Source organism: Schistocerca nitens, chromosome 10 (assembly GCF_023898315.1).
Source record: "Schistocerca nitens isolate TAMUIC-IGC-003100 chromosome 10, iqSchNite1.1, whole genome shotgun sequence".
In the NCBI taxonomy this organism is placed as follows: Eukaryota; Metazoa; Arthropoda; class Insecta; order Orthoptera; family Acrididae; genus Schistocerca; species Schistocerca nitens.
Window position 1 is genome coordinate 23,875,249 of NC_064623.1, and position 27,917 is coordinate 23,903,165.

General features: G+C 39.4%; 1 protein-coding gene across 1 annotated transcript in view; it reads left to right on the top strand.

Moving 5' to 3' along the window:
• Window positions 1–27,917, top strand: part of LOC126210308 (peroxidase-like) — a 190,161-nt gene that overhangs the window by 122,539 nt on the left and 39,705 nt on the right. The window contains exons 8-10 of the mRNA XM_049939504.1: window positions 4,101–4,298; window positions 13,512–13,659; window positions 17,525–17,681. Of these exons, the coding sequence (XP_049795461.1) occupies window positions 4,101–4,298; window positions 13,512–13,659; window positions 17,525–17,681 (503 nt within the window). The remainder of the gene's footprint in view (window positions 1–4,100; window positions 4,299–13,511; window positions 13,660–17,524; window positions 17,682–27,917) is intronic.

A 27,917-nucleotide genomic window follows, 5' to 3' on the forward strand; every position in this document is an offset into this window, starting at 1 on the left:
GCTCATCGAAATGAACATCACCTTAACACCAATGATCCCCATTTGAGTTCTCAAAGTATGTCCATAACAGTGGTATGTTGATCAAATCTACGAATAACAGCTGCAGCAGCATGCCTATGAAGTGGTTCAATGTTTTCCTTTAATCTCAGCTGAAGGGAACATGAAACACTCAAGACTGTCTCCTTTATAGATGAACTACATTTTCCTAAAACTCTCTCAATAAACTGAAGCTGACCATCTGTCTCCCCTGCTACCGACTTTAATTGCTCATTCCATTTTGTATTGCTTTATAATATTATGCCTAGATATTTAATTGACTTGACTGCATCAACCAGCACAGTTCCATTACTGTGAAAATTACAGTATTGTTTTTCCAACTCATCTGCATAAGTTATATTTTTCAGCATTCAGAGCAAGCTTCCATACATCAAACAAAATATAAATTCTATATAAAAACAAGGATGAGGTGACTTACCGAACGAAAGCGCTGGCAGGTCGATAGACACACAAACATACACACAAAATTCTAGGTTTCGCAACAAACTGTTGCCTCGTCAGGAAAGAGGGAAGGAGAGGGAAAGATGAAAACCCACATCCTTTCATCTTTCCCTCTCCTTCCCTCTTTCCTGACGAGGCAACAGTTTGTTGCGAAAGCTAGAATTTTGTGTGTATGTTTGTGTTTGTTTGTGTGTCTATCGACCTGCCAGCGCTTTCGTTCGGTAAGTCACCTCATCCTTGTTTTTATATATAATTTTTCCCACGTGGAATGTTTCCCTCTATTATATTGATATCATTAAAATATAAATTCTGTTTAAGTCACCTTGTATCCTCCTAGAGTCACTCATCGATGACTGTCTCCTGCATACAGAGAGATATAAGCATCCTTAAACAAACTGAAGATTATAGAATATTAGATTCTGCATATATTTTTAAATGGAAAAGACATCTTTCCTGGTGGATCCTGCATAATTTGACTGGAGCTAAAGAAAAAAGGGCCATATGAGCTGGGCAAATACAAAAATAAGCCAACCAAGGAAATGAAAAATCCACATACAGCATCACAAAAGTAGTTTAAACTTGGCTATATTCTTACATCCCAGAAAGTAAATACCAGACAAATGTTTGGCTGTTCCAAGATTAACTGAGGGCTACAAAAATGGTTTGTTTGTGAGACACTTCAAAGAAAATGATATCTTGTTACTTTGGTCACACTGGGCATGTCATGATCATTGATTTAAAGGACTGGAAAACAGTTATACTGAATGCTACACAATAATTTATTTTCAACAAGTTATTGATGAAATCAGGGAGAAAACTTACATCATTCTGCATTGCTAACATGTCAGTTGTCATACATGTCAAACAATAGAGTATTTGAAAGAGAAAAACACTGAATTAATGCCTCATTTCCTGATTTTGCCTCATTTATTGCCTTAATGCCTTCTTTTTCATCAACACAGGAAAAAAGCACATGTGGACAGTGATTTTCATCACTTCAAGAAGCGGCTGTTTCTTTCAAAAACCATGTTTTTGAGGTACCAATATAACATCAGAAATAAATGTTTCTAGAATTGGTTTTAATGTGTGCAGAAGTATATATATTTTAAAGTTTAAAAGAGCAGGTGAATTGAAGTATCTAGGGGAATATATGCAAATAGGAGGATCAAGCAAGGCATTAATCATACTAAGAACCAAAAAACATCAGAAAGTTTACAGACTCACATAGGTGCACTACGATAAAAGAAACGTATCAAGACAGACCAAACTCGTGCAATACAAAACAACTGTACTACCTAAAGTCCACTACGCATCATAAAGAACCACAATTAGAGCATCAGGTATCAGAGAGACAGAAAAAATAGAATGTTAAACCCTCAGAAAAATTTTTGGAGCAATACACAGAGAAAGAACACTCTTGAGACAAGAAAAGGACACAACACAAAGGAATTATTCAAATGGGACAGAAATCAGTAGAGGTGATGTACATGTATGAACAAACAAGTTATTACAATTTCAGAAAAATTGAATGGTTTATTCAGTAGGAAGAGCATCACAAACTGGTCAAGTCAGTGATACATTGGCACACCCCTGGTCCTTATGCAAGCATTTATTGGGCTTGATAGTGATTAACAGAGTTGTTGGATGTCCTTCTGAGGTATATCATGCTATGTTCTGTGCAATGGATGCATCATCAAAATCCCAAGATGGTTAGAGAATCCTACCCTTAATGCTCCATACGTTCTCAGTTGAGGAGAGCTCCAGCAACCTTGCTGGCCAATGTGGGGACTTGCAAGCATTTAGACAAACAGTAGCATGTCTCGCCATATAAGGGCAGGCAATATCTTGTTGAGATGCGAGCCCGAGAGTGCTTGCCATGAAGTGCAGCAAAATGGGATTTAGAATATAATAAGTGTACCACTGTGCTATCGTGGTGCTGCGTTTGAGAACGAAAGGCATCCAGCCGTGAAAAAAATGGCACCCCAAACCATCACTCCCGACTGTCAGGCTGTACGGTGAGCGATAGTCAGGTCGGTATCCCACCACTGTCTGGGATATCCCCATACGTGTCATTGACTGGAGTAGAATTGTCTTCAGTGATGAAACCTACTTCAAATTGAGCACCGATGACTAGCGAAGATGTGTGAGGAGATGCCCTGTGCAGCAATGGGATATCAATCTGACAGTCAGCCACTATGTGGCCTGACAACCAGGAGTGACGGTCTGACGTGTCGTTTCATTACGTTGCAGGACTCCTTTCATTTCCATCTGTGGAACCCCTACAGCACAGTGGTATTTCGACAATATTCTATGCCCTGTTTGGTTGCCTCTCACGGCAAGCCATCCTGGGCTTACATTTCAGCAAGATAATGACTGCCTACACGTGGCGAGAGTTTCTACTGCTTGCCTTCGTACTTGCCAAAGCTTACCTTGCCCAGCAAGGTCAGTGGGACTCCCACCAATTGAGAACATTTGGAGAATTATGGAAGGGCCCTCGAACGCGCTCAGGTTTTGGAGGATCTGACACGACAACTGGACAGAATCTGGCACAGTATCCATCAGGAGGACATCCTACAACAGCAACAATGAATGCCAAGCAAAATTGTTTCTCAGTGGCTTGGTTTTCACAAAGTGTGTGCAAGATAGGTGCTAAGACAACTGACAGAGGAGCACAAAATCAAATATCTGGTCACAGCATTGGCATTCTTACAGTGGTACACTGAAAATGAGGAGTTTTTGACCATGTTCTGACTCGGGATAAAACGTGGGTGTCAAATTCCACACCAGAAATAAAACAGTCTGTGCATTTGTAGCATAGTGGTTCACCAGCCGAGGCCAAATTCAAGCAGACACTCTCTGTCAAACAAATAATGTGCAGCGGCTTCTCGGATCAATGTGGTGTCCTCCTGTGTGAGTTTTTATCATGATGGGATGCCGTAAATGCTGACTCGTATTATAAGACATTGAAAACTCTGAGGAGGGTGATCCAGAACAAGAGATGTCATATGTTGACAAGAGGTATTATGCTTGTGCCTGACTGTGCAACACCCCACACAGTCAATAGCACACAAAATATATGGAATCAGTTTAGATGAGAGATCTTCGATCGTTAACCCTACAACCCCAGACGTGTCCGAAGTGACTTTCATCTCTTCCATCTCGTGAAACATTTTTGGTAGAGAAACATTTCCACAATGATGCTGAAGTACAGACTTTATGGCCCTGGATGTTGGCGGCAGATTTCTATAACGTGGGCATACAATTGATGGTGCTCCATTACTATACGTGCCTTGACGGTGGTGACTGTGCTGAGAAGTAACCGATGAATTTATGTAAATATTCCAATAAATATTGCTTATTTAGATGTTTTTGTTTTCTTTATCAGCCACTGAAACTTACTTTATCAATGCATTTCATGTATTTAAAATTTCCTTTGAATTAGTGGCAGTTTAAAATTTCTTTCCCAGTGTTTACCATTGGTAATGTAGAGCTAAGTACATTTTACTAAGCTATCACACTCTACACTAACTTAATTGCACTGGCTACGATTCTGTCGAGGCTCTATGTACATTGATTAGTGTGTGATGAAACTGTTTAACCAGGTGATGGTCGAGTGAATCAAAATACCCAGCTGTCAGCACTTCAAATTGTATTTTTACGAGAACACAACAGAATAGCTCACAAATTGTATTCCATGAACCCCCACTGGAATGATGAGAAGATATACCAAGAGGCCCGCCGAATTTTTATTGCTGAATACCAACATGTGGTCTACAATGAGTATTTGCCACAGATTTTACGTAAGTGTTACTTATATGTATACACAAATATGTTTTATCAAAAGAGATTCTATTGTTTCCTTTCCAAATTTTCTGAAGAAAATATTCTGACTCTATAACTCTTTTTTGTCTTACTCTAGATTTTTATGTTCCTTATGATAGATGATATTTACATGTTCATCAGTGCAGTCTCATATTGTGAAGAGTCCCCATTATAACCACATCTTGGTTACTAGTCAACAATGTAGCATAGTGCCAAAATGCCTCTCAGAAATCTGTGTTAGCAAGATGTTATCTATGAACAATGAACTATGTTTTATTTCTGCTGTATCATATGTTCTACTTTCTTTCAGTTGTTTTTTCATATTCAACATACCATCTAATAAATGGAAACCAGTGAAAAATAAATGCTGGCAAACAAATTAAAAAGTTCCCTGGACTGTAGTTCATTGTACAACTACTGAGATTTGTATTTAACAGAAACACTATTGATGAAACAAATAATCAACAGAATAATTCAACAGCAAAAATGACCTGCTAGCACCAGAGGGAGATATTAATGGTCGTACTCTAAATGAAACATTTATGTACAATTTCTTGTGATCCAGTTGGATAAAAAGTTAACATGGACTCAACACACCATAAATTAATCAAGACCAGTTACGCATATGTTACTCTTAGAAGCGTCTCTCATTTTGCTGACATAAAGACAACAGTTTTAGATTATTTTGTTTGTTTTTGTTGCCTGTAATCTTACAAGAGTATCTTTCCAGACAATTCACGTAAAGAATACAAAGTAGTTATTGAGCAGATGAAAGTAGTTAGAACACTGTGTAAAGTAAATACCTGCAAATCTTGCTACACTCTCATTAAGAAATTTTGGGTTTTTATCCACATTTACCAGGACATTTAATGCTTAATCTTTAAGATACAAATTGGTGGAAGAATGAGTGTCAAGTCATTCACAATAAACTGCTTGAGGTCAAAAATTACGTTTTCTTCAGTATATGTACCTGCAAATAGTTCTTAAGTTTTGCTTGTAGGTGAAACAAACATTATTGTTGTGGATTTACATCAGGAACTCAATAATAATATAATTAATCATATTTGGAGGTAAGGAAGTCTTGGAACAAAATAATAGCCCAGCTTTTCATTGTAGTAAAACAGAGCACATATGTTTTCTTGCATAAAACACTGCTTACCCTGACATCAAATGCTCCAACAATGGGCTTTAGAATAGGACATTTCCACTGTTGGAATTGCTTGGATATTGAAACATTTTTACTTTTCATACCTTCTTTCATTGACCTTAGGTGAACTTAATTGTCTTACAGGAAAGATTTTTTCACGTTTGAATATTTTATGCTTGCTTGGTTTTGCAGTTTAAAGTCCATAAGATACATTCAAAAATAAACAAGTTTTTCTCTGTAAGAGAGGATGCAGGCTTGTTCAACTAACACAGTCATACTGACTTCAGTATCACATCTACAAATACACCTTCATACACATTCCACTATCCACTATACAGTGCACGATGGAGGGTACCTCGTACCACTACTACGGTAGTTATTTCCTTTCCTGTTCCCCTAGTAAACAGAGCGATGCAAAAATAAGTGTCTATGTGCCTCCAAATGAGCCTTAGTTTGTCAGATCTTATCTCTGTGGTCTTTATGTGCAAAGTATGTTGCCAGCAGTTGAATCATTCTGCAATCAGCTCCAAATTCTAGTTCTCCACATTTTCTCAGTAGTGTTCCTTGAAAAGAATGTTGCCTTCCCTCAGGGGATTCTCTTTTGAGCTCCTTAAGCATCTCCACAATACTTGCATATTATTCTAACCTACCAGTAACAAAATCTAGCAACCTGCCTCTGAACTGTTTTGATATTTTCCTTTAATCTGTCCTGGTGTGGATTCTGAACACACAAGCAGTACTCGAGACTAGGTTGCACTAGCATCTTATAAAATCTACTTTACAGATGAACATGCTTTCCTAGAACTTTCCCAATACACCGAAGTCAACCATTCATCTTCCCTACCACAGTCCTCATATGCTCATTCCATTTCGTATCACTTCGCAGTGTTATGGCCAGATATTTAAATGATGTGACTGTGTCAAGCAGGACACTACTAATGCTGCACCTGAACATTACAGGTTTGTTCTTCCTACTCATCCACATTAACTTACATTTTTCCACATTTAGAGCTAGCTGTCATTCATCACACCAACTAGAAATTTTGTCTAAGTCATCTTGTATCCTCCTACAGTCACTCAACTTCAACACCTTACTGTACACCACAGCATCATCAGCAAACAACCGTAGATTTTTGCCCACCCTGTCCACCAAATCATTTATGTATATGTTGTTGTTGTTGTTGTGGTCTTTAGTCCTGAGACTGGTTTGATGCAGCTCTCCATGCTACTCTATCCTGTACAAGCTTCTTCATCTCCCAGTACCTACTGCAACCTACATCCTTCTGAATCTGCTTAGTGTATTCATCTCTTGGTCTCCCCCTACGATTTTTACCTTCCACGCTGCCCTCCAATACTAAATTGGTGATCCCTTGATGCCTCAGAACATGTCCTACCAACCGGTCCCTTCTTCTGGTCAAGTTGTGCCATAAACTCCTCTTCTCCCCAATCCTATTCAGTACCTCCTCATTAGTTATGTGATCTACCCATCTAATCTTCAGCATTCTTCTGTAGCACCACATTTAAAAAGCTTCTATTCTCTTCTTGTCCAAACTATTTACCGTCCATGTTTCACTTCCATACATGGCTACACTCCATACAAATACTTTCAGGAATGACTTCCTGACACTTAAATCTATACTCGATGTTAACAAATTTCTCTTCTTCAGAAACGATTTCCTTGCCATTGCCAGTCTACATTTTATATCCTCTCTACTTCGACCATCATCAGTTATTTTGCTCCCCAAATAGCAAAACTCCTTTACTACTTTAAGTGTCTCATTTCCTAATCTAATACCCTCAACATCACCCGACTTAATTCGTCTACATTCCATTATCCTCGTTTTGCTTTTGTTGATGTTCATCTTGCATCCTCCCTTCAAGACACCATCCATTCCGTTCAACTGCTCTTCCAAGTCCTTTGCTGTCTCTGACAGAATTACAATGTCATCGGCAAACCTCAAAGTTTTTATTTCTTCTCCGTGGATTTTAATACCTACTCCGAATTTTTCTTTTGTTTCCTTTACTGCTTGCTCAATATACAGATTGAATAACATCGGGGAGAGGCTACAACCCTGTCTTACTCCCTTCCCAACCACTGCTTCCCTTTCATGTCCCTCGACTCTTATAACTGCCATCTGGTTTCTGTACAAATTGTAAATAGCCTTTCGCTCCCTGTATTTTACCCCTGCCACCTTTAGAATTTGAAAGAGAGTATTCCAGTCAACATTGTCAAAAGCTTCCTCTAAGTCTACAAATGCTATAAACGTAGGTTTGCCTTTCTTTAATCTTTCTTCTAAGATAAGTCGTAAGGTCAGTATTGCCTCACGTGTTCCAGTATTTATGTATATAGAAAATAATAATGGTTCTGTCACGTTTCCCTAGGCCACTACTCATGATACCCTTGTCTCTGATGAACACTCAGCGTCAAGGACAATGTACGAGGTTGTATTACTTAAGAAGTGTTCGAGCCACTCACATATCTGAAAACATATCCCACATGCTCATACCTTTCTTGACAGTCTGCAGTGGGGCACAATGTCAAATGCTTCTCAGAAAGCTATAATATGGAATCTGCCTGCAGCCCTTCATCCGTAGTTCACAGTATATCATTTGAGAAAACGGCAAGCTGAGTTTCGTGTGAGTGATGCTTCCTAAAGCTGTGCTGATTTGTGAACATAAGCTTCTCAATCTCAAGGAAAACTACTATATTCAAACTTAGAATATGATCAGGAATTCAGCAGCAAACTGATGTTAGAATATTGGTCCGTAATTTTGTTGGTACATCCTCTTACCATCCTTATACACTGGAGTCACCTGTTCTTTTCTCGAGTCACTCGGGGCTTTGTGCCGGGTGAGAGATTTGCGATAAATTTGAGCTAAGTAAGGAGCCCGGTACCATTTAGAAATCTTTGTAAATGCTCAATGCTGGGTGTCGGAAAGCGTAGCCAGATCTACACATTCTTTTAAAACTCAATCTCAGGATCTATTGGCCTGCTTTGAAAATTCCAGAAAAGTAACATCAAGTGTGTTTTTCACCCACCACCCAAGAGAAAAGCCTTGCTTTTGTCTGTTAGGAATGACCTAGAACTGCTAGAAATGAGTTACTACATCCCGTGCCATTGTGGTAAAATATACTTAGGTCAGATGGTCCAGACGATATGGGAAACGTATCACATAGATGAAGGTCAATTGACAAAGTTGGCTGTGATGGAACACTACATCTCCAATGGACATAGCATGAATTATACTGGCACCAAGTTGCTCAAACAGGTCAGCACTTGCTGGAATTGTGTTTTAAAGGAATTTGTGAAGGTCTCGGTACAGAATGAGATGACAAAGACAGCAGTTACCAGCGTGCTCAAAACATGACGACAGTCTATTAGAAGTTGCATTTGTGCGATGCCTATTGAAGAGCTGAGCTCACACCACGTAGACATACCTCCTCTGCATCATGCATCAGCAGTGATCCGACCCCACAGTGGTGCTGCAGAGGCTGAGTAAAGCGACTCATAACCCAGTAACACACTGACTGGCAGGTACTGGGGACCTGAGTTTGGAAGTGGGAGGGAACCGCAGATGGCAACAAGTAAGCTTAATTGTGTGCTTCTGCCAAATCAGCACAAAGTCAGCACCATTTGGATGACACCACCAGTCGAATACCCGAGAACATTTCAAAATAATCATATGCCAGGAATTCCTAAAATCACAGCATTGCTGTTGTTGTCATTGCCATTTTGATTCTGGAAGTTATTGGTTATACTTTTTACCATTCCAACCTTTGTCTTTTGAAAACTGTTTTGTGTCACGTTGTGTCATTGACACATGAAAATTTGATGCTGCACCTCAGGCAATTGTGGTCAGTTAGCAGGTTTCGCCTGAACTCAGCGATGGGAGGTATACTGTGCACAGAAGGGTAAACACAACACTCGTGATGCATTCATTCAGTTATACATCATGTTCCACCAAGCCCACCAGGGAGAAGAGCTTTTGTGAATGTGGAATGTATCGAGTTTCATGGTAACTGGCAGCAACTTTTGTGAAGTGTAGAACAACAAATTATGGCTATTGCTAGTCTACTCACATTGACTGATAATTATGGCAGTTACTTCCACATTATTTTACACACTCATATTTGCTGCAGAGAGCAGTTTGTATGATAGCATTATGTGTTCTTTTTATGAATGTGTTTAATCTTTTCTGTTATTTTTTCTTCTGTTTCCATAGATCTGGAAAAAACTCTGTGAAATTACAAACCAGTAATCAATAAAAATTGTTGTGTTAACAAGATGGACAAGTATCCCACAATAAATTCCACTCTGACCATATTTTCCTCGTTGCATCATGTGAAATTTCAAAACAAGCTACATTAGTCTCTCTTAAAATTTGCCATCAGGTGCAACATACTAGATTCTATAAGTCAAATATTCTTTGAGACAGCTGCATAGCAGAGAAAATAATCCTTAAGGCTGTACTTTTATTGAAGGTACCTCTTAGATCTTCAGTCTGGAAACATTCATTATTGGCTGATATTGTGGAACAGTGTTGAACGTCTTCTGAAAATATAAGGTGCAATATATCTACAAGTCTGCATTTACTATTTGCAAAATATTACACATTAAAAAAAGTGAGCTGTATTGCACATGAGTGATGTTGTAAATTTACTGCTTGTCATTGTGGCTCTTCAAGTCTCATAGATTTTCATCTTCATGACTCTTCATCAGCTAATTAATAGAGTCTTTCAAAAGTAAATGATGACATAACATCACAACACAATCTACTTGACTTGTTTATTTCATTTGCATTTAATGGTTTAAACCTACGATGATCAACTTTCGGTTAGTAACTTTGACACTTAACATCACCAAGTCAGTAGCTCACAATGTCTATGAGTGATCTAAAAAAGTTTCACAAGTGGCAACACAGACAATGTGTAGTAACTTGCTCAGTGATGACAAAAAAAAAAGAATGAACAGCCTGGTCCAGTTAACAAAATGGTGGCATTGATCAAATGCTCACTCTTGACAAACTAATTACATTGTGATTGTACGTATGGAGTGTCCATCACTGACTTACTCTGCAACCTTATGTGTTGAATGCTTACTACAGGCTGACATGCTTTGTGAACAGCACATATATAAAGATGTGTGTAATGGAGGAATTACAAAATGGTAAAGCACAATGCTGTTATATTTGTGATGTTGACATAAGACATCAGAGACAAAAAATACTAAATCAACGTAAGGCAGTGAAGTTGCCTCAATTAACTACAAACTATATATTAGCATCACTCACAAAGAAACAAGACAGAGGCTCTAAAATGTGTACGATGAAAATTGCTGAAGGGACTGTAGTGCCTTTGCCGACAGAAGAAAGTATGCTGAGGTTCCAAACTTACCACTAGAGGGACAGAGGCATACACCTAAGTGATTACAGAGCCAGCTCGTGCACTCGTCAACCATCCGCTGTACTCTATTGGACTGAAAACAGAGAAATGGAAGCTTCAAAAGAAGGGTCCTGACAGCAGAAAGAGTACTGTCAATTCATCAAAGAATACCACAACTGGACAGAGAGCACTGAATGTCCATTGCAAGGATCAAGGCATGGTACAAGCAATTTGAGGAGGGATGGATGTCATCGACCGATGACAGATTATGTGAGATGGCACACCACATTACCCGTATCACAGACCAGTAGGTAGATACCCTCATTATTGAAGACTGGCAGCTTATGGAGGCAGCCATTTTCACAAAGGTCAGGCTGAGCATTGGAACTGCAGCAGACATTCTTTGATGAATTTCATTACCCGCACTTGCTCCAATGTAAGGGAGACCTCTTTGCTCTTCTTTTGAAGTCTCGATTCCTCTGTTTTCATTACTATTGAGTGCAGTAGATGGTTGATTCACACATGTTCTTGCTCTGTCGATATGTGTGTGTGTGTGTGTGTGTGTGTGTGTGTGTGTGTGTGTGTGTGTGTGTGTGTGTGTGTGTGTGTGTGTGTGTGTAGCAGTGAGTCTGGAGCCTCGGAGATTTTATACGAATCACAGTTTCTTCCTTAGGCAGCAGCATTACAATTCCTTTTTAGGTTTCCATTTTACAGCTTTCAGCTTGTTTCTATTTTAAAGACACTAAAACTTGAAAAATGACAAAATAATAGACACTGTTTTATGATGTCGAAATTTTAGTGTGTACTGGGATTGCCAAAGTCCACACCAAGGATTTTCTGGAAAGTTAAATTTTCTTATTGGAATGGTTATGAACTAACATGTTATTCTAGGAAAATTATAAAATAAAAATTGGCTGACAAATTTATAACAGTGGAATTTTTACTGGATTATATGTTAAGATTTAAACAATCTGGAAACAATAATTTTGAATAAGTATAATTTTTTAAATGTGTAGTTTTTGGAAAAATTTAAATGTTATTAGAAAGTGGAAAATGAGAGTTTACAATTAACATATGTCAATCCTGAAACAAATAATTATTAGTGGCATCAAATTTTGAGGAGCACACAGTTTTAGTGAATTGTACATTTAGCATATTTCATCAAAGAAAATGTTTTCTCAAAAACTAATTACACTGTTATCATTAGTGGTCTGAAAATTATACATTCCATAATAAAGTTTAGTTTAATACACTAAGGATAATAATTTAACTGTTTCATGTAAGGGGACAGAGGGTAAAGTGCCTGCTCTAAGAAAGTTGGATTTTCACCAAAACATGATTATTAATAGAAGCTTGCTACTCGTATATTTAAATCTACATATTATAGTCTATCATACTGAATATTTATAGTTAAAAAATATATAATGAATATGACAAACATTTTTCATTGTGCACATATATAATCCGAAAGTGGACAGCAATCCTTTTTTAGCTGAAGTAATGCCACCTGCTTGCTACCGCAAGTACAAACACTTCACTATTCTTGGACTGGACTGCCAATGGTTATAAATGTGATGAACACGATGAAATTGTTTATCTTAGACTGTTTTAAATGTATCAAAAACTTGTACATGTTGACCTTAAAATCTTTGTTAGACTAATGTTAGGTATTTATATTTCTTCCAGAACTCTTCATTCTAATGTAGGCGTACAATCATTTTTTTAGTGCCTTACTTGCATTTTTGTTCACAACAGGCTTCAGTGTTGTTACCCTGATTTCCAGACTCTGTCACCAAGTTGTAAAATGATGGGTAATAGCCTTGTATATAGAAATATTTAGAAGTCAGTGTTCAATATTAAGTGTGATGTATGGTAGTAACTAACTCTTATTGGGGTAAACAGATTAGAAATGTACTGCTGCAGTTGGGCACCATGGTGGCATTAGTAGTTCACAGATGAAGGTGCCAAATTGAAGGAAACTACAGGAAACTACATTTGTAAACAAAAAGACGTCGTTTAAACATTGTTGTAAGACATATTACTCTGCGTATAAGTAATTGAGAATAATGTAAATGACATATGTTATGTCAAATGAATAAAAATCATAAATCTTTTACTAAAAAATAATGGAACAACTCACTGCCAACAAAGAAAGTGTATATTAGAACTAGTCTGACCACTTCTTGGCAGGCAAGAAGCACTATTCATGGCAAAAAACATACAGTGGCCAACCCCCAGCCATTTTACCCAACCTTTCCCTGTAATAGGAAACACAAAAGAAAAAAATTATTTAATGACTGAAACTATGGCAAGTGGGTCTATTCCATCTTGCTATGATCCAGTGTTTCATCACAACCAAGCATATCAAAAGCAAGAATTTCCCTACAAAAATAGGTGACACAATAAGGATTTGAGATCCTGGATCAAAACTACAATTAGATGATGGATTTCCATTCTATAGGAATATTTGTCACAAATTCTTTTAATAATAGCATTGGCAGATGTGCTGTACTGTTTTATTTCTTTTTTCTCTTTGCCCCCTTAATGCTGCTTCTTAATTACATCGAATGATTTCATATTATTACTTACTTTTTTTCTGTGTATCTGTGTCTTTCCTAATTACAGCTTAGATTTCCAGTATGATTTGACTGTTGTTTACAGGTGAGGAATGGTTGGAGAAGTTTCATTTAAAACCAAATGAAACGGGTTACAGTAACTGCTATGACACCTCCATAAACCCAGCAACAATGATAGAGTTCACTCATGCTGTATTCAGAGTATTTCATGGGGTTGCTCAAAGTGACTTGCTGTAAGTAGTACTTAATTGTGTATTTTTAAAATGGTGAAATTTAGAAATAACAGTTATCCATCACCTTGTACTCAGTACTCATTAGGTTTCTGTGTCAGTGGTAGCCAAACTATGTGGTCTGCACATTAATACAGTTCTTCCAGAGCCCTACAAAAATTCTGTGTCAATTCAAAAGGTCGAACTTAAAAATTAAATGTTCATGCAACTCAAACTGGAGTAGTCAAAACAACTAATGTGATACTGAGAAATAAGACTTCTGTGTATTTGTAATGTACTGTAATGGCATCAAATGAAAACATTTTGAACATTTGGTATGTCTGCGTCTATATACAAACTCTGAAAGCCACTTTGCTGTGCACAATGGAGGGTACTTTGCACCACTGCTAGATATTCCCTTTCCTGTTCCACGCAATTGGACTGAGGGGAAAAAAAAAACTGGGTGGCTGCATCCTCCATAAAATGCTTAGTCATCCTTATTTGTTGGAATCATTCCGCAGACTATCAGAAATGCTGCCTCTCTAAGCTTCCTCAATGACCCGGAATGCTCTGCAGAAGAGCATGCACTGATTTGAAACTTCCTTGCAGGTTAAAACTGTATGTCAGACTGGAACTCAATCCTGCTTAGTCTTTAGCAGCTGATGCTCTTACTGAATCAGCTATACAAGCATGACATATGACAAACCCTCATAGCTTTACTTCCAGAACATCATCTCCTTTGCCCACAGAATGCAAGGCCACAGGTTTTAGTCCCTGTCTGGTGCAAAGTTTTTACCTGTGAGGAAATTTCAAAACAGAGCACCTGGAAATAATCACACAGATTGTGAGTAAGCCCCATCCCCACAATATCCTTTTCTTCTGGGGTAGCTAGACCAGCAGAGTATAAAAGAGAAACTTAGGAAAGAAGGAGAAGAGGTACTGGTGGAAGTACAGCTGCAAGGGCAGGTTGTGAGTTGTGCTGAGATAGCTCAGGAGCATCCGAGGAAAAGTCTCAGAATTAGTATTGCTACTTGAAGGCTTTAATGTTCAGGTAGTATTAAAAACAGAGAGTTTGCTGGAACCATAAATGAATAGCCACGAAATCATAAGTCCAAATTGGAAAGTTTATCGGAAGGATAACAACTCCATCCAGCTGCCTGTAATTGAGCCTGCCAGACCGAAGGTACCAAACCCTTCCATCACTGACTCTCCATCAACTCCACACCCTTACCTCCAGGTACTGTTGATGCCACATTTCTTATACACCAACATCCCTCACACCCATGGTTATGCCTCTTTGAACACCACCTCTCCCAACATTCTTCAGACTCAAAACCTACTACATCATTCCTTATACACCTTAACAACTTTGTCCTCCTCAAAACTACTTCTCCTTTGAAGGGAAGGTACACAAATAAATCTACAATGCAGCTGTGGGTACCTGCATGACACCCCCTTATGGCAACCTGTTTATGGGACACCTAGAGGACACCTTCTAGACACCCAAAACCCTAATACCATGGTCTGGTTTAGGTTCATTGATGATATCTTCTGCATCTAGGCTCAAGGCCAAGATGCCCTATTGTTACTGCTTTACAACTCAACACCTTCTCTCCCATCCTCTTCACATGATCCTCGTCAGTACAGTGTGCCACCTTCCTGGATGTCGACCTCATCCTCTCTGATGGTTCCATCCACACTTCTGTCCACATTACACCAACCAATCACCGAGAGTGCCTGCATTTAGACATCTGCCATTCCTTCCACACCAAAAAATCCCTCCCATACAGCCTTTCCTCCCCTCCCCCAGCTTCCTCCACACAGCCTCCCAATTCTGCATCAGCCTTGTCCTGACACCATCTAGTCCTGCACGTGCTGCCAGACAGCGCTCTTCTCTCCCCTGTCTGTACCCTGCTACTTCCCTCTTCCCTACCCCAGACCGGTGCTTTTGTTCAACACCACAGTTACAGTATGGCCAGAGAGCCAGATGCAGCGTTTGTGTGTGTGTGTGTGTGTGTGTGTGCATGCGTGCGCACTCATATTTTCCTTTCTTTTCTGAAGAAGTCTGTGGCCAAAAGCTCAGTGTGTCAGTGTGTAACAGTCTTTTCATTGTGCATATCTGCAACTCAACATATCATCTTTACTATTAGTAGCAATCTATCCTATTTATAATATTGCCAAAATTTCAGTGCAGACTTTTGATTGTTCAACTCAAGAATAATTTGGTTTAACTGAATAGTAGGTGATTAGAAAAGTATTAATATTCATATTATTATTTGGTTAATACACTCTACATCTCCATGGTGAATTATTTTTGTGTAAAATCTCCAGGTTCATAATTTAGCTACTTTAGAAAATTTCTTAATTATAAATGGATGATTCGGAAAACTAAAGGCCCTATTTGATTTTTTAAAAAAATTAAGGCAGCAAAAGAATAATGTCAAATCTAGGAATTAAGCAAATTCTCAAGTAATGAAAATATTTTTGTATGTGGCTGAAATTTAATTTCAGATTTGTCTAACATAATTAGTTTATGGAAAAATGAGACTGGTTATTGTAAAGAGTGAAATCAAGGCTAGCTGTGTCCATCCCCTCAAAATTTACTGATTAGCTCTTGACTTTTTTCTAGTCATGTGACATTGAGACAACTAGAATTATGGTACTAACTTCTCTTCATTAACAAAGTTTTAAGAAAAATTAAACACACCATTAAATTCAGCAGACTGTGCAATAAGGTTACGTAAAATATTGTATGAACAGTATTTATATATACAGGATGGGCCAAAGTCACTACCCATTGTAACCCATTGGAAAAATTAAGTTAATCTTGTTTGTTTGTGATAATTGTAGATACAAATACCAGAGTGCAATGCTATATTTCTTTTAGATAATTATAGATGCAAACACAAGAGTGAAATGCTATTAAATCAAACACCTCTGCTATTGTTTCTAACCTGTTGTGAAGATGTTTTCTAATAATTTTTTGTTTTAAAAACATTGTAAAAAGGTGGTTATAATTGAATAATAATGACTGTAATAAAAATTTCAACACTGTTCCACCTAAAACTAAGGCTGTCTAAAATTTATGGATACTGTCTGAGAAAAGTGGGAAACTAAAGGAAAAATTGTACAAGTGGTAATACAGTGATCTAAAAAGTCTACATATAGGCTATCTCATTATCAGGATATTTCTAGATCTTCTGTAACTTCAATAAAGCATTCAGCTATTTTATAAGACCAGTTGTTTGTTTTTTATTCAATTAGCTTATGATGAGTAGTGACTTAGATGGACATAGTCAACAGATAAACAAAAAAAAATAGTATTAAAAAGGAGTAGAATAATGGTGGGTGGAATAACTTGGTTTTGCTATGTTTCACATTGTGCAGAATTTTTTATTTGAGAATCTAGGAGTACATTGTGGTTGAAATGGGAGCTAACTGAGCTGCAAATTCTATGTAGAATCATTAAAATCTTAGTGCTCGTTAGCCTGAATATGTTGAATTAAGATCATCTTTGATAAGAAAATATTGGCTGTAGCTGTATTATTTAAATACCTATTTACAGTCTTGCTAAATTGGTATCAGCATTTTGCTCATTTTCATGAGATACTGACAGAAGACAAAACTTAACTGTTGTAGATTGTGAAGAAGGGTTTGATATAAAACTTTTAGTTCATGGTTTGAAACTGCTACTTGTTTTGTGATCGCCTGGTGTCTTGTTTCGTGTCTACCTGGTGTCGGGGCACAAATAACTCTATGGACATAGACAACCACTCACCATGTAGGAGTCATGTTGGGAAAAACAAAGGCAACAGACTTCAAGACTGTGTATTTTTAAAAATGAACAGTTTCTTATCAGTGAACAGAACTAACAAATTCACATTTTCAGCATGTACAAAGACATAGGATGTCCAGTTGGAAAAATCAAAATAAGTAAATGGATGGATAAGCCAGAAGTACTTGTTCAAGATCAGCACTTGAATCAGCTCACACTTGGTCTTACTCAACAACCTGCCACAAAAGATGATAAATGGACAGTGTATGAGGTAAGTGTCCTATAAATTGTAATTCTGGTGACTTACATCTAGATTTTACAAGTCAAATGGTTTTCTTTAGTAAACCTAGAAGTTTGATCCTATATTTGTGTTAAGTGAGCATTTAAGTTGGTCTAGTGGTTTCTTACTGGAAATATGAAAGCACAAAATCACAAAGGTGGCAAAACACTGAAAAGTTTGTCAGTCAGAGGACATGTGACATTATTTTTGTGGTAAACTAAAAGGGTTTCAAAATTTTAATCTGTTGCAGAGCCTTGTACTCAAATAAACTAGAATCTTTCTAAGGCTTGAGTAGATGATGACAGGTCCCACTTTCAGAAAGCTTTTTAAATGGCCTCTCACTTGTTAAAACAATATAAACTTCACTGCGAGATTGAAAAATATTAAATTTTATTCATAGGTTTTTGGCAACTTCCAAATGTGCTTTCTCACTGTTTAACTGAGATTTTTGGAATTTATCTGCCGGTTACTGCAAGTTTCCACCAGGTCTGAACAACTGTATGTGATTAGCAAAATACTGTTCTAATGTACCTGCCATCATATTGCACATCTTTTTCCTTCATTTTATAAGGGTGATTATTTCCTGAAATATTTCTAAGGTTTTGCAATTTGTTTATTTGCTGCTGGTGATTTATTTTTTGATCTACATTCTGGGCATGGTGGTATAATATTAAAATTAGCATCTTTGGCCCGTTCATAATCATATACAATGTTTCACACATACCCTGTAAACATTCTACTCTATGTGCTTCCAAATGCAAACTGCCCTTGAGGATTATACATAGTGTAACTTTCTAACCAATATTCATGGCACAAGTTTGTAATTTTTACACTACTACTTTTCTACATAAATTTTGTGTGACTTCTACATCTACATAATTAGTCCACAATTCATGCTTAAGTATATTGGCTTAGGGTTTGTAAAAGTACTCTCTTTCTCAACTGTTCCACTTTGAGCAGCATGTGGGACAAATGAACACCTCAATCTTTCCACACTAGCTCAGATATCTCTTATGTTACTGTGATGCTCATTTCTCCCCATGTGGGTGGGAGTACACCAAGTATTTTGCCATTTTAGCAAGAAAGTTGGTGATTGAAATTTCATGAAAAAATCTCACCACAATGAAAAATGACTTCGTTTTCATGATTGCCTCTCCATCTTGCTTATAATATCTGTGACACTCTCTTCTAATTCTTTGATAATACAAAAGAAGCTGCCCTTATTTTGACTTTTTCAATGTCCTCTTTCAGTTCTATCTGGTAAAGATGACATAACATTAAGCAATACTCCAGAAGAGAATAGACAGGTGTAGTGTAGGCAGTCTCTTTAGTAGATTAGTTGCATCTTCAAAGTATTCTGGTAATAAAACATAGTCTTTGGTTTGACATCTTCTCATAATTTCATGAGTGATGGTTCAAATTTCAGTTGTTTGTAATTGTAATCCCTAGGCACTTAATTGAATGTACAACCTTTAAATTTGTGTGATTTATCACGTAACCAAAATTTAACACAAGTTTTTAGTACTTATGTGGAGGAACTCAAAATTTTTTTTATCTTCTGGGGTGAACTGCCACATTTTGCATCATGCAGACATCTTTTCTAATACAAAAACTGCAAGAGCGTTTCCCAGATTTTCTCCTAAATCATTTATATAGATTAGGAACAACAGAGGACCTATAACTTTTCCATCGAGTACCCCACATATCACTTTGGTTATAATAGATGGCTTCCCATCAATTACACAAACTGTGACCCTTCTAACAGGCAATCATTAATCAAATCGCAAGACTGAGGTGATACTTCATAGGCACACAATTTGATTACAAGTTGCTCATAGAGAATAGTGCAAAAAGCCTTCTGGAAAACAACAAATGACCCTTTACCGGTAAGTGGTGGAGAGGCGGCCGGTCGGTATCAGGCGAGGAGTCGTGCAAGACTGTGCGACCGATCGTGTCACAGCAGGCTTGTGACGAAAACGTGAGTGGACCATCTCTCGAGGCCACAGGTGGTGTGAGGTTGTGGACACCAGAGACCATTTAGTTCTGAAGCCAGTGAGGAGGATGCATAGGTCTGCCCACTCAAGAGAGAAGGATTGTAGAGAGAGGGTGCACAAAGAGCAGGACCGTGATAGAGAGGTGACCGTTGTTGTCAAAGGAAGCTGTGATGTTGCCCTCATTGGCACCGTGCACAAGATGGAGGGAGCCGAGCAGAGTGATGTGGGCAGATGTTGAATCATCAAGTGTATGTGGAGAACCACAGAGAATGAAGAGAGTGCCATCTCTGAGTTGGAGAGAGTGATCCTCAACACATAGTGCAGGTATGTCAAGCGTGAATATCACAATATTGCGAGAAGAGGTGAGCATGGAAGACAATTAGTTGTCACACACAGAGGAAGCCATGGCATGGATGACATCTCAGAATCAGATTTTGACAGAGGTTGCTCGTCAAAGGTCCAACATAGTCTGCTGTTTCCTGTTGAGGCAAATGTCTAAAGTATTATTTGTGTGTGAAAGCACCCCTGTGCAGGCTGGAGCTAGGAAGTTGAAATGCTTCTCAGACTACGTCATCCTGGAGCATAAAAATCTTGCAATCTTCTAGGTCTTTGTGCACAAACATTCACAGTATGGTGGGAGCATGTGGGGGGAAAGTGTGGATGTTAGTAATGTGTGAGTGGGATGCGCTCGACAGGAGGGGAGCTCGGTAGCGTAGAGGGGGGTGGGGAGGGGAGGGGAAGTAGCTCGGAGTCTTCGATCTTCAACAAACTTTTTCTATGGAAGAATTTAGGTCATCTTTAAAGGCAGTTCTGATGCCGAGTAACACCTACAGAACAGCCTCTGACTACGAGCCTGAAGTCACTTGAGGACCACTTTAAGTGTACAGTTCCAATGCTCAACGAGTCCATTGCTCGGGGGGTGATACGCGGTCATGTGGAATTTGTTGACACCACACAGGCTGCATAACCTGGTAAAGAGGAGTGACTTGAATTGTCTCCCTTGGTTGGTCATTATAGAAGACGGACAGCCAAACTGGGAGGGCCGTGTAGTGGCAAAGGCTCATGTGACCAGATCAGCAAATATGTCTGAGATGGGAACAGCCTCCACCCATCTGCTGGCACTATCAGTGTCAGGTAGTATGAACATAAAACCTTCTGGAGGAGGAAGAGGACCCACAAGGTTGAGATGTAGATGAAGGAACCATCCTTTCTTTTGTCGCATTGTCCTACAGAGGGGTCAAGCATGACAACCAACCTTGCTATGCCAGCAAGGTAAGAAATGCATGTCGTTTTTTTACTGGAGGCTACATGAAACTGTCTGTCATTAGGCATGTGGTAGCCTTAATTTGCAGGTGTGCAAAATCATGAATGGCAAAAAGAACATATGTTGCAGGGAAGACAGGACCAGAGGGTGGAGAGCACCTGTAGAGGTATCACACAGCACTGGCTGGGAGGAGCCAGGAACATGTGGGACCCCACTGTCAATACATTGGTAGTGTACTGTTGTAAATTTTGTTGGTCTCAGTCATCGTCTGCAGAAGGAAGATGAAATGCCCTGCACATGTGACATGTAATCAGTGACAGCATTATGAGGTCCCCTGATGTAGTCACATCTGTGGTGTATTGACTAATGAGGTCCATATAACAGAAATGTCTAGTGGGAAGATCATTATCAGGGTTACAGGGCGCATCTGTGAGCAGTTTTTGATTGATAAAATAGTGATTTCATCTTATTCAGTGTCCTTGTGGAAGTATCACACAACCTCATACATTGCAAGGAGTTCCTGGTTGAACACTGATCAGTTGCATTGAGGAGGGGAGCGTTTTTTGAGAAAAAATGGAGAGGTCCGGTCATATCACTGACCTGTAACTGAAGAATGATGCTGATTGACAGTGCACTCATGTCTGTCATGATAGAGATGTAAGCATCAGTAAGTGGGTGAGCAAGTGTAAAGGCATTCATAAGGTAAGTCTCAAGAACACTGAATTTGTGGATCATATCATTAGACCATTGTACTGTCCACACCACAGAAATGTTCTTGCCTGCCATGGCATCTGTCAGCAGAGTCTGGAGAGAAGCAGCTGAGGTATATGGCACAGGAAAAAATTTACCATTCTGAGAAATCTGCACAGATATGGTAGTTTTCTGGTAACGGTAGGTCACCAATAAAAGAGGCACGGTCTAATGTCGGACGTTTCCCTTCAGTCGTGACAGTACGATCAAGGAAGTTAGCACTATTGTAGCGCAACTGTGATTTGGTACGGTTAATCTCCACACTGTATCGGCAAGCACTTTAAGGACCTGTGTTAAGTGCTGCTCGTGCCACTCAGTGGAGATAGAGTAGATGAGAATGTCAGCAAGATAGGTAGAGCAAAAAGGTAGGGAAAGAAGTACAAACTGTTGCCACATCTGAACAGCATTCTTGAGACCGGATGGCATAAAGCAGTACTCAAAAGGACTGAATGGCATAATGACGGCTGTTTTTGGTATGTGGTCTTTGTACATAGGGATCTGATAATATGCTTTTTGATAGTCAACCAAGCCAAAAATCCATGCCCCACTGAATTGTCAAGCAAAGTGTTGTATGTGAGGAATAGGGTAGTTGTCCATAATAGTATGTGCATTGAGCTTGCAGTAGTCCCTGCACAATCAGACCAAACCATCCTTCTGAGGGATTAGATGAAGGGGCAATGACCAATTGCTATTCGATGGATGCACGATTCTTGCATTTAAGAATTTATGAATGGCTGCTTTTGAATGACGAAGTTTCTTAGAGGTTAGGCATTGGGTCTTATAATGAACTGGAGGATCTTCTGTAATGTATAACCTATGGAAGGAACACACATGTATCAAGAGATGAAGTGTCTGACCACACAAAACATTGATTGTTTGAATGTCACTGGCCCAACATTTATGAAGTGTGTTCAGGGGTGAGGGAGTGACGGGTGTGGATATACAACCCACGACATGAAGCAGCCGCAAAGCAGTTAGGTTGTTGACTGTGCAGAGAGCGTGTGCCAGGTTGGCTGAAATGTTGGCTATCAGCTGATGAAGGATATTGTTGTTGGAGCAGAGGGCATTGATCTCACAGCACTGAGTTGCAGGCTCAGCTAATGAGTTGACAAAGTTTGCCGTCAAATGGCAGCAGTTGGAGGTAGTGCAAAAAAGGGGGTCAATACTGATCTAGTGGTGGGGGGCAGAGGGGAAGGAGTGAAGGAGCCAGGAATGCACGTGCCGGTTGCACAGTGGAGTAAGGTGGCCAAATGAAGGTTGGGAGAGAGACCAAAATGCTTAAGAAAATCAAACCACATCAGCAACATGCAAGGTCTAACAGAATTGTAGTTCTGGTACAAGCTGGAGCTGGAGGTCAGTGGCACCATGGACAGTGATGTCAGAGTTGTTGGCAGGGCACAGAACTAGCACCATAGGAAGAAGGTTCAAAAGAATTCAGGAAGTAGGGGAGTGACACTAGCGTGTGTCCGTGTTGTCCAGAAATGTGAGTTCATTGCAGAGTCTGAGATGTAGACTCTGCCGCTCGGAGGAGCCACTGTGTAGGATGACTGATGTGAGTAACAGTGGCCTGTAGCACTGCCACAAGCTGTCGGGCCTAAATCAGCCCACGTGCTGAGTTTGGGAAGGCACAGGAGGGATGACAGGTCCTCACCGAGTCACCAAAGTTCAAATGGTACCAGCACTGCAGGTACGTGGGATGCGGAGTGGGCTGTGATATAGTTGAGCCATCTGATGAGCTGTGTTTCAGGTCAGCTGGGAGGCTGAGAGGAAAGCAGTAGAGAACAGAGCAGGAAAAGCCAGCAGCAGGCCACCAGGTGGCAGAGAGGTAGCTTGTTGAGCTGTAGTAGCTCACACGTGACCTCTACTGGCTGGGTGTGCATGGGACAGGTAGGCAGTGAGCCAGACATAAGGAGAAGCTGCCAGTGGTAGATGATATGGTATGCCTGATCTGACAACTGAAGTTTAGATTCCAATGTGTTGGCAGACTGCAAAAGTAAATGAAGTTGTAGATCGGTGGGAAGTTTGACGAGCCACAGTGACCACGAGGTGACATCAGGCGTGTCTTCTGAACCAACCAGCACTTGAAGATACCTTCACAGCTGCAAAGGTGTTCTATCTTGAAGTTGTATCTTGTGGATAATGTGATGTATCGCTCTGATAGAAGGTGTGACACGCACTCAACGATGAGAGGCTTCTCGGTGACATATTTACATTTAGTAGGTGGGTTGAGAAGCAAATCACATGTAAGGTCTGTTCTACCACAGAAATGGCTGATAACACAAATAAAATAAGTACTGTCATTAATTATTCGACAAATGCCCAAGATATTGTTCACCGAGGTAAACTGTATTTTGGGGTTCTCTTTCTGCAGCTGGGGAAGTTTGGAGAATCTGCCCACGGGAATGTGCTGCAGTGGAACAGGGTAGGGCATGGGCTGATGAGAAGATGGTGAAGAGGTAGGTAGTTGTGTAGGGTCCCTGTCAGTGGTGGAATTGTGATGTAAAGTAACAGACGAGGTAGCAGAGGATGCAGAGCATCGCCAAGGGCCTACGTGAGGGGCAGGTGGGTACAGCCCTTGCGTCACAAATGGCGCAGCTGGTGCAGGAAGTAACCTGATCGGCACAGATGGGATAACCGTGGTCACCAGAGAATGGCTCAGAAAGTTTGTAGGAAACAGTTCAGACAAGCAAGTGGAGCATTACACGGCATGCACACAAACAAAATTAACAGGCTGCTGAGACAGTGAAGATGGAGGTGGTGGTGCAGTAAGCCGATGTGGCAATGTGTCTTCGTGCTTCAAATAGCATGGCACATAGTCCGCATAGGCTGAATGAACCTGGAAACACATTTGCGGTTCAGGACATTGTGGAATGAGTACGTGTGGTTTCTGCCATGGCAGCGTCAGCCAGGTGAGGTTAGGAGGTGAACCATCAGTATGAAGTGAATTTAAATGTGTACACAAATCTGGGAAGTGTGATGAAGGCAGAGTTTGCACTTCACAGTCAAAGTTCACTGTAAGAGCTGGGAGCTTTGCACCAGTTTAGGCAGACTCTCAATAGTTGATCTTCCATCGATAATCAGTGTAAGGGTATCTCATCATTCTTCACCATCTCAATTGTATTTTCCACTCCAGCAGGATCCCATGTTTGTTCTTCTGAATTTTGGTCATACTTTCATTGCATCTTGATACCTTAGCATATAAATTGATACCATACAGCTATTATTTTCAATCGGAATTTTACCATATACCAAACAGAGATGATTTTAAATATAATTAATTAAAAACTGTAACTATTTAAAACTGTGACAAAGGGATAGAATAACAGGTTATAGCTTTATGTATAAAAGGATTTAGAAATAAATCAGTAGCATTATGCATGACATATGAACTAACTGACTCTCTTTGAGGCAAACAGATTTAAAATAAACTGTTGTGAAAAGTGGCTGCCTCAGCCACTTTTTCCAACGAGTGGTGTGGCCACTTTTCCCAGTAAGCAGTGAGGCCATTTTTCATGATTGTGTACTATGTTGGCATTAGTGGTACACAGACAAAACTATCAATCCAAAAGAAACAGCGAGGCACTATATCTCTGAGCCATAACATGTTGTTTGAACACTGATATTATACAAATGTATTACTGTGTGCATGTGTGAGATAACAAGAATAATGTAAATGACTTACCTTAGGTCAACTGAAAACCAGAAAGGTTTTTACTAAAAAATAATACAACAAATTTTCTGTGTCAATCTCACTGACAGCAGTAGTAGTGGTGTGATCATGCACTGTTCAGGGCAAACAACATGGTGTGGCCACTTTTCCTGCTCTGACTACTTTACCCCATCTTCCCCCACCAGTCTGCATAAATATGTTGCTCTGAAACACTTTGGAAATTAGTAACGGACACTCAAATTTTAAGGAATACAAAATGTTAAACTCAAAATATTAAAGAAATTCTGTTACAAAAAAAAGATAATTATTAATACATTCAAGCCCAAATGGTTTTGTACAGTTATGTTCAGTATAGTGCAAAATTATTGTTTTCATAGCAGTTGTTATTGTAACATTCAAAATCATTAGTTACAGGATTATACTTCTGACGTTAAATGAATTTGAATGAATGAAAGTAACAAAATAACAAACCTAAGTTATGAGTATCACAGTACACAGAAATTTTATAGGATTCAGATCTGACTTGATGAATTTGGTTATGTGCTAAAGTAGCAGATACAAAAGTAATGTATAAAGGGCATTCAAAAAGAAATGAGTCGGAGTCTGGAATGCGCAAACTGGTGACAGGAGAGTAATATCATGGCATGTGTAATGAGGTGTGGTTCTGAGCAGAGCATGAAAGTTCACAGCCCATCGCTAGAGGACATGTATGCACGTCATGTGACTATACAGAGCTAACAGCAGTGTGCATCATTCGTCCAACGCTGCCAGTCGCATTGCAGACACTGACATGGAGGTATCAACAGAAGAGCAAAGAGGTGTTCATTTTCTGACAGTGGAAGGAGTAGGAGGAATGGACATTCATTGATGAATGTCACAAGTGTATGGCAAACACTGCATGTCCCTTGCAAGAGTCAAGGCATTGCATAAGCGCTTCAGAGAAGGACAGGTGTCATTAGCCGATGATGCACAGTCTGGAGCACCACACTGCATTACCGATGACATTGTCCAGATGGTGGATGCACTCATTACCCAGGACTGCCAACTGACATAGCTGCCATGGTCGAATTGAGCATCGCAAGTGTTCACGCCATCATGAAGGAACGACTGCACGTGCACAAAGGGTGTGCCCAGTGGGTGACCCACAGTCTTCAACCACACCAGGAAGCATGTCGAATGGCCCACTGTCTTGTTCATGTGCAGCACTATGCTCAGGAAGGGAATGCGTTCCTGGAACAAGTGGTGGCTGGAGATGAGTCCTGGTGTCATCACTTCGGACCAGAATCAAAACGACAAAGTCTCCAGTGGAAGCATCCACAGTCACCACCACCAAAAAAAGCCAAGACCATCCACACAAGTGCAGGAAAGGTTATGCTGATGTTCTTCTTTGACTAAGATGGCCCCCTTCCAATTCACTTCGTGCAGCACAGGGGAACAGTGAATTTATTTTTATTTTATTTATTTATTTATTGTTCCATGGGACCAAATTAAGGAGAAGTCTCCATGGTCATGGAACGAGTCAATACATGAAATTATAACACAATATTAGAAACAGATAAAATGAAATATAAAAAAACATATTCAGGTGACAAGTCGTAAATTTAAATGAAGAAAATCAACAATGTAACACTGGAATTTGCTTAATTTTTTAGGTGTTCCTGGAGCTCCTCGACAGAATAGAAGGAGTGAGCCATGAGGAAACTCTTCAGTTTAGACTTAAAAGTGTTTGGGGTACTGCTAAGATTTTTGAGTTCTTGTGGTAGCTTATTGAAAATGGATGCAGCAAAATAGTGCACTCCTTTCTGCACAAGAGTCAAGGAAATGCATTCCACATGCAGATTGGATTTCTGAGTGAAAGCTGCTAACTCTTGGGAATAGGCTAATATTGCTAACAACAAACGACATTAAAGAAAATATATACTGTGAGGGCAATGTCAGAATTCCCAGACTATTGAATAGGGGTCGACAAGAGGTTCTCGAACTTACACCACATATAGCTCAAACAGCCCGTTTTTGAGCCAAAAATACCCTTTTTGAATCAGAAGAATTACCCCAAAAAATAATACCATACGACATAAGCGTATGGAAATATGCGAAGTAGACTACTTTTCATGTTGAAGTGTCACTTATTTCAGATACTGTTCTAATGGTAAATAAAGCAGCATTTAGTTTCTGAACAAGATCCTGAACATGGGCTTTCCACAACAGCTTACTATCTATCCGAACTCCTAGGAACTTGAACTGTGCCGTATTGCTTATAATATGCCCATTCTGTCCAATCAAAATATCGGTTCTTGTTGAATTGTGTGTTAGAAACTGTAAAAACTGAGTCTTACTGTGATTTAGCATCAAATTATTTTCCACAAGCCACGAACTTATTTCATGAACTACGTTATTTGATACTGTTTCAATATTACACACAAGATCCTTCACTATCAAGCTGGTGTCATCAGCAAACAGAAATATTTTTGAATCACCTGTAATACTAGAAGGCATATCATTTATATAAATAAGAAACAGCAGTGGCCCCAGCACCGATCCTTGGGGAA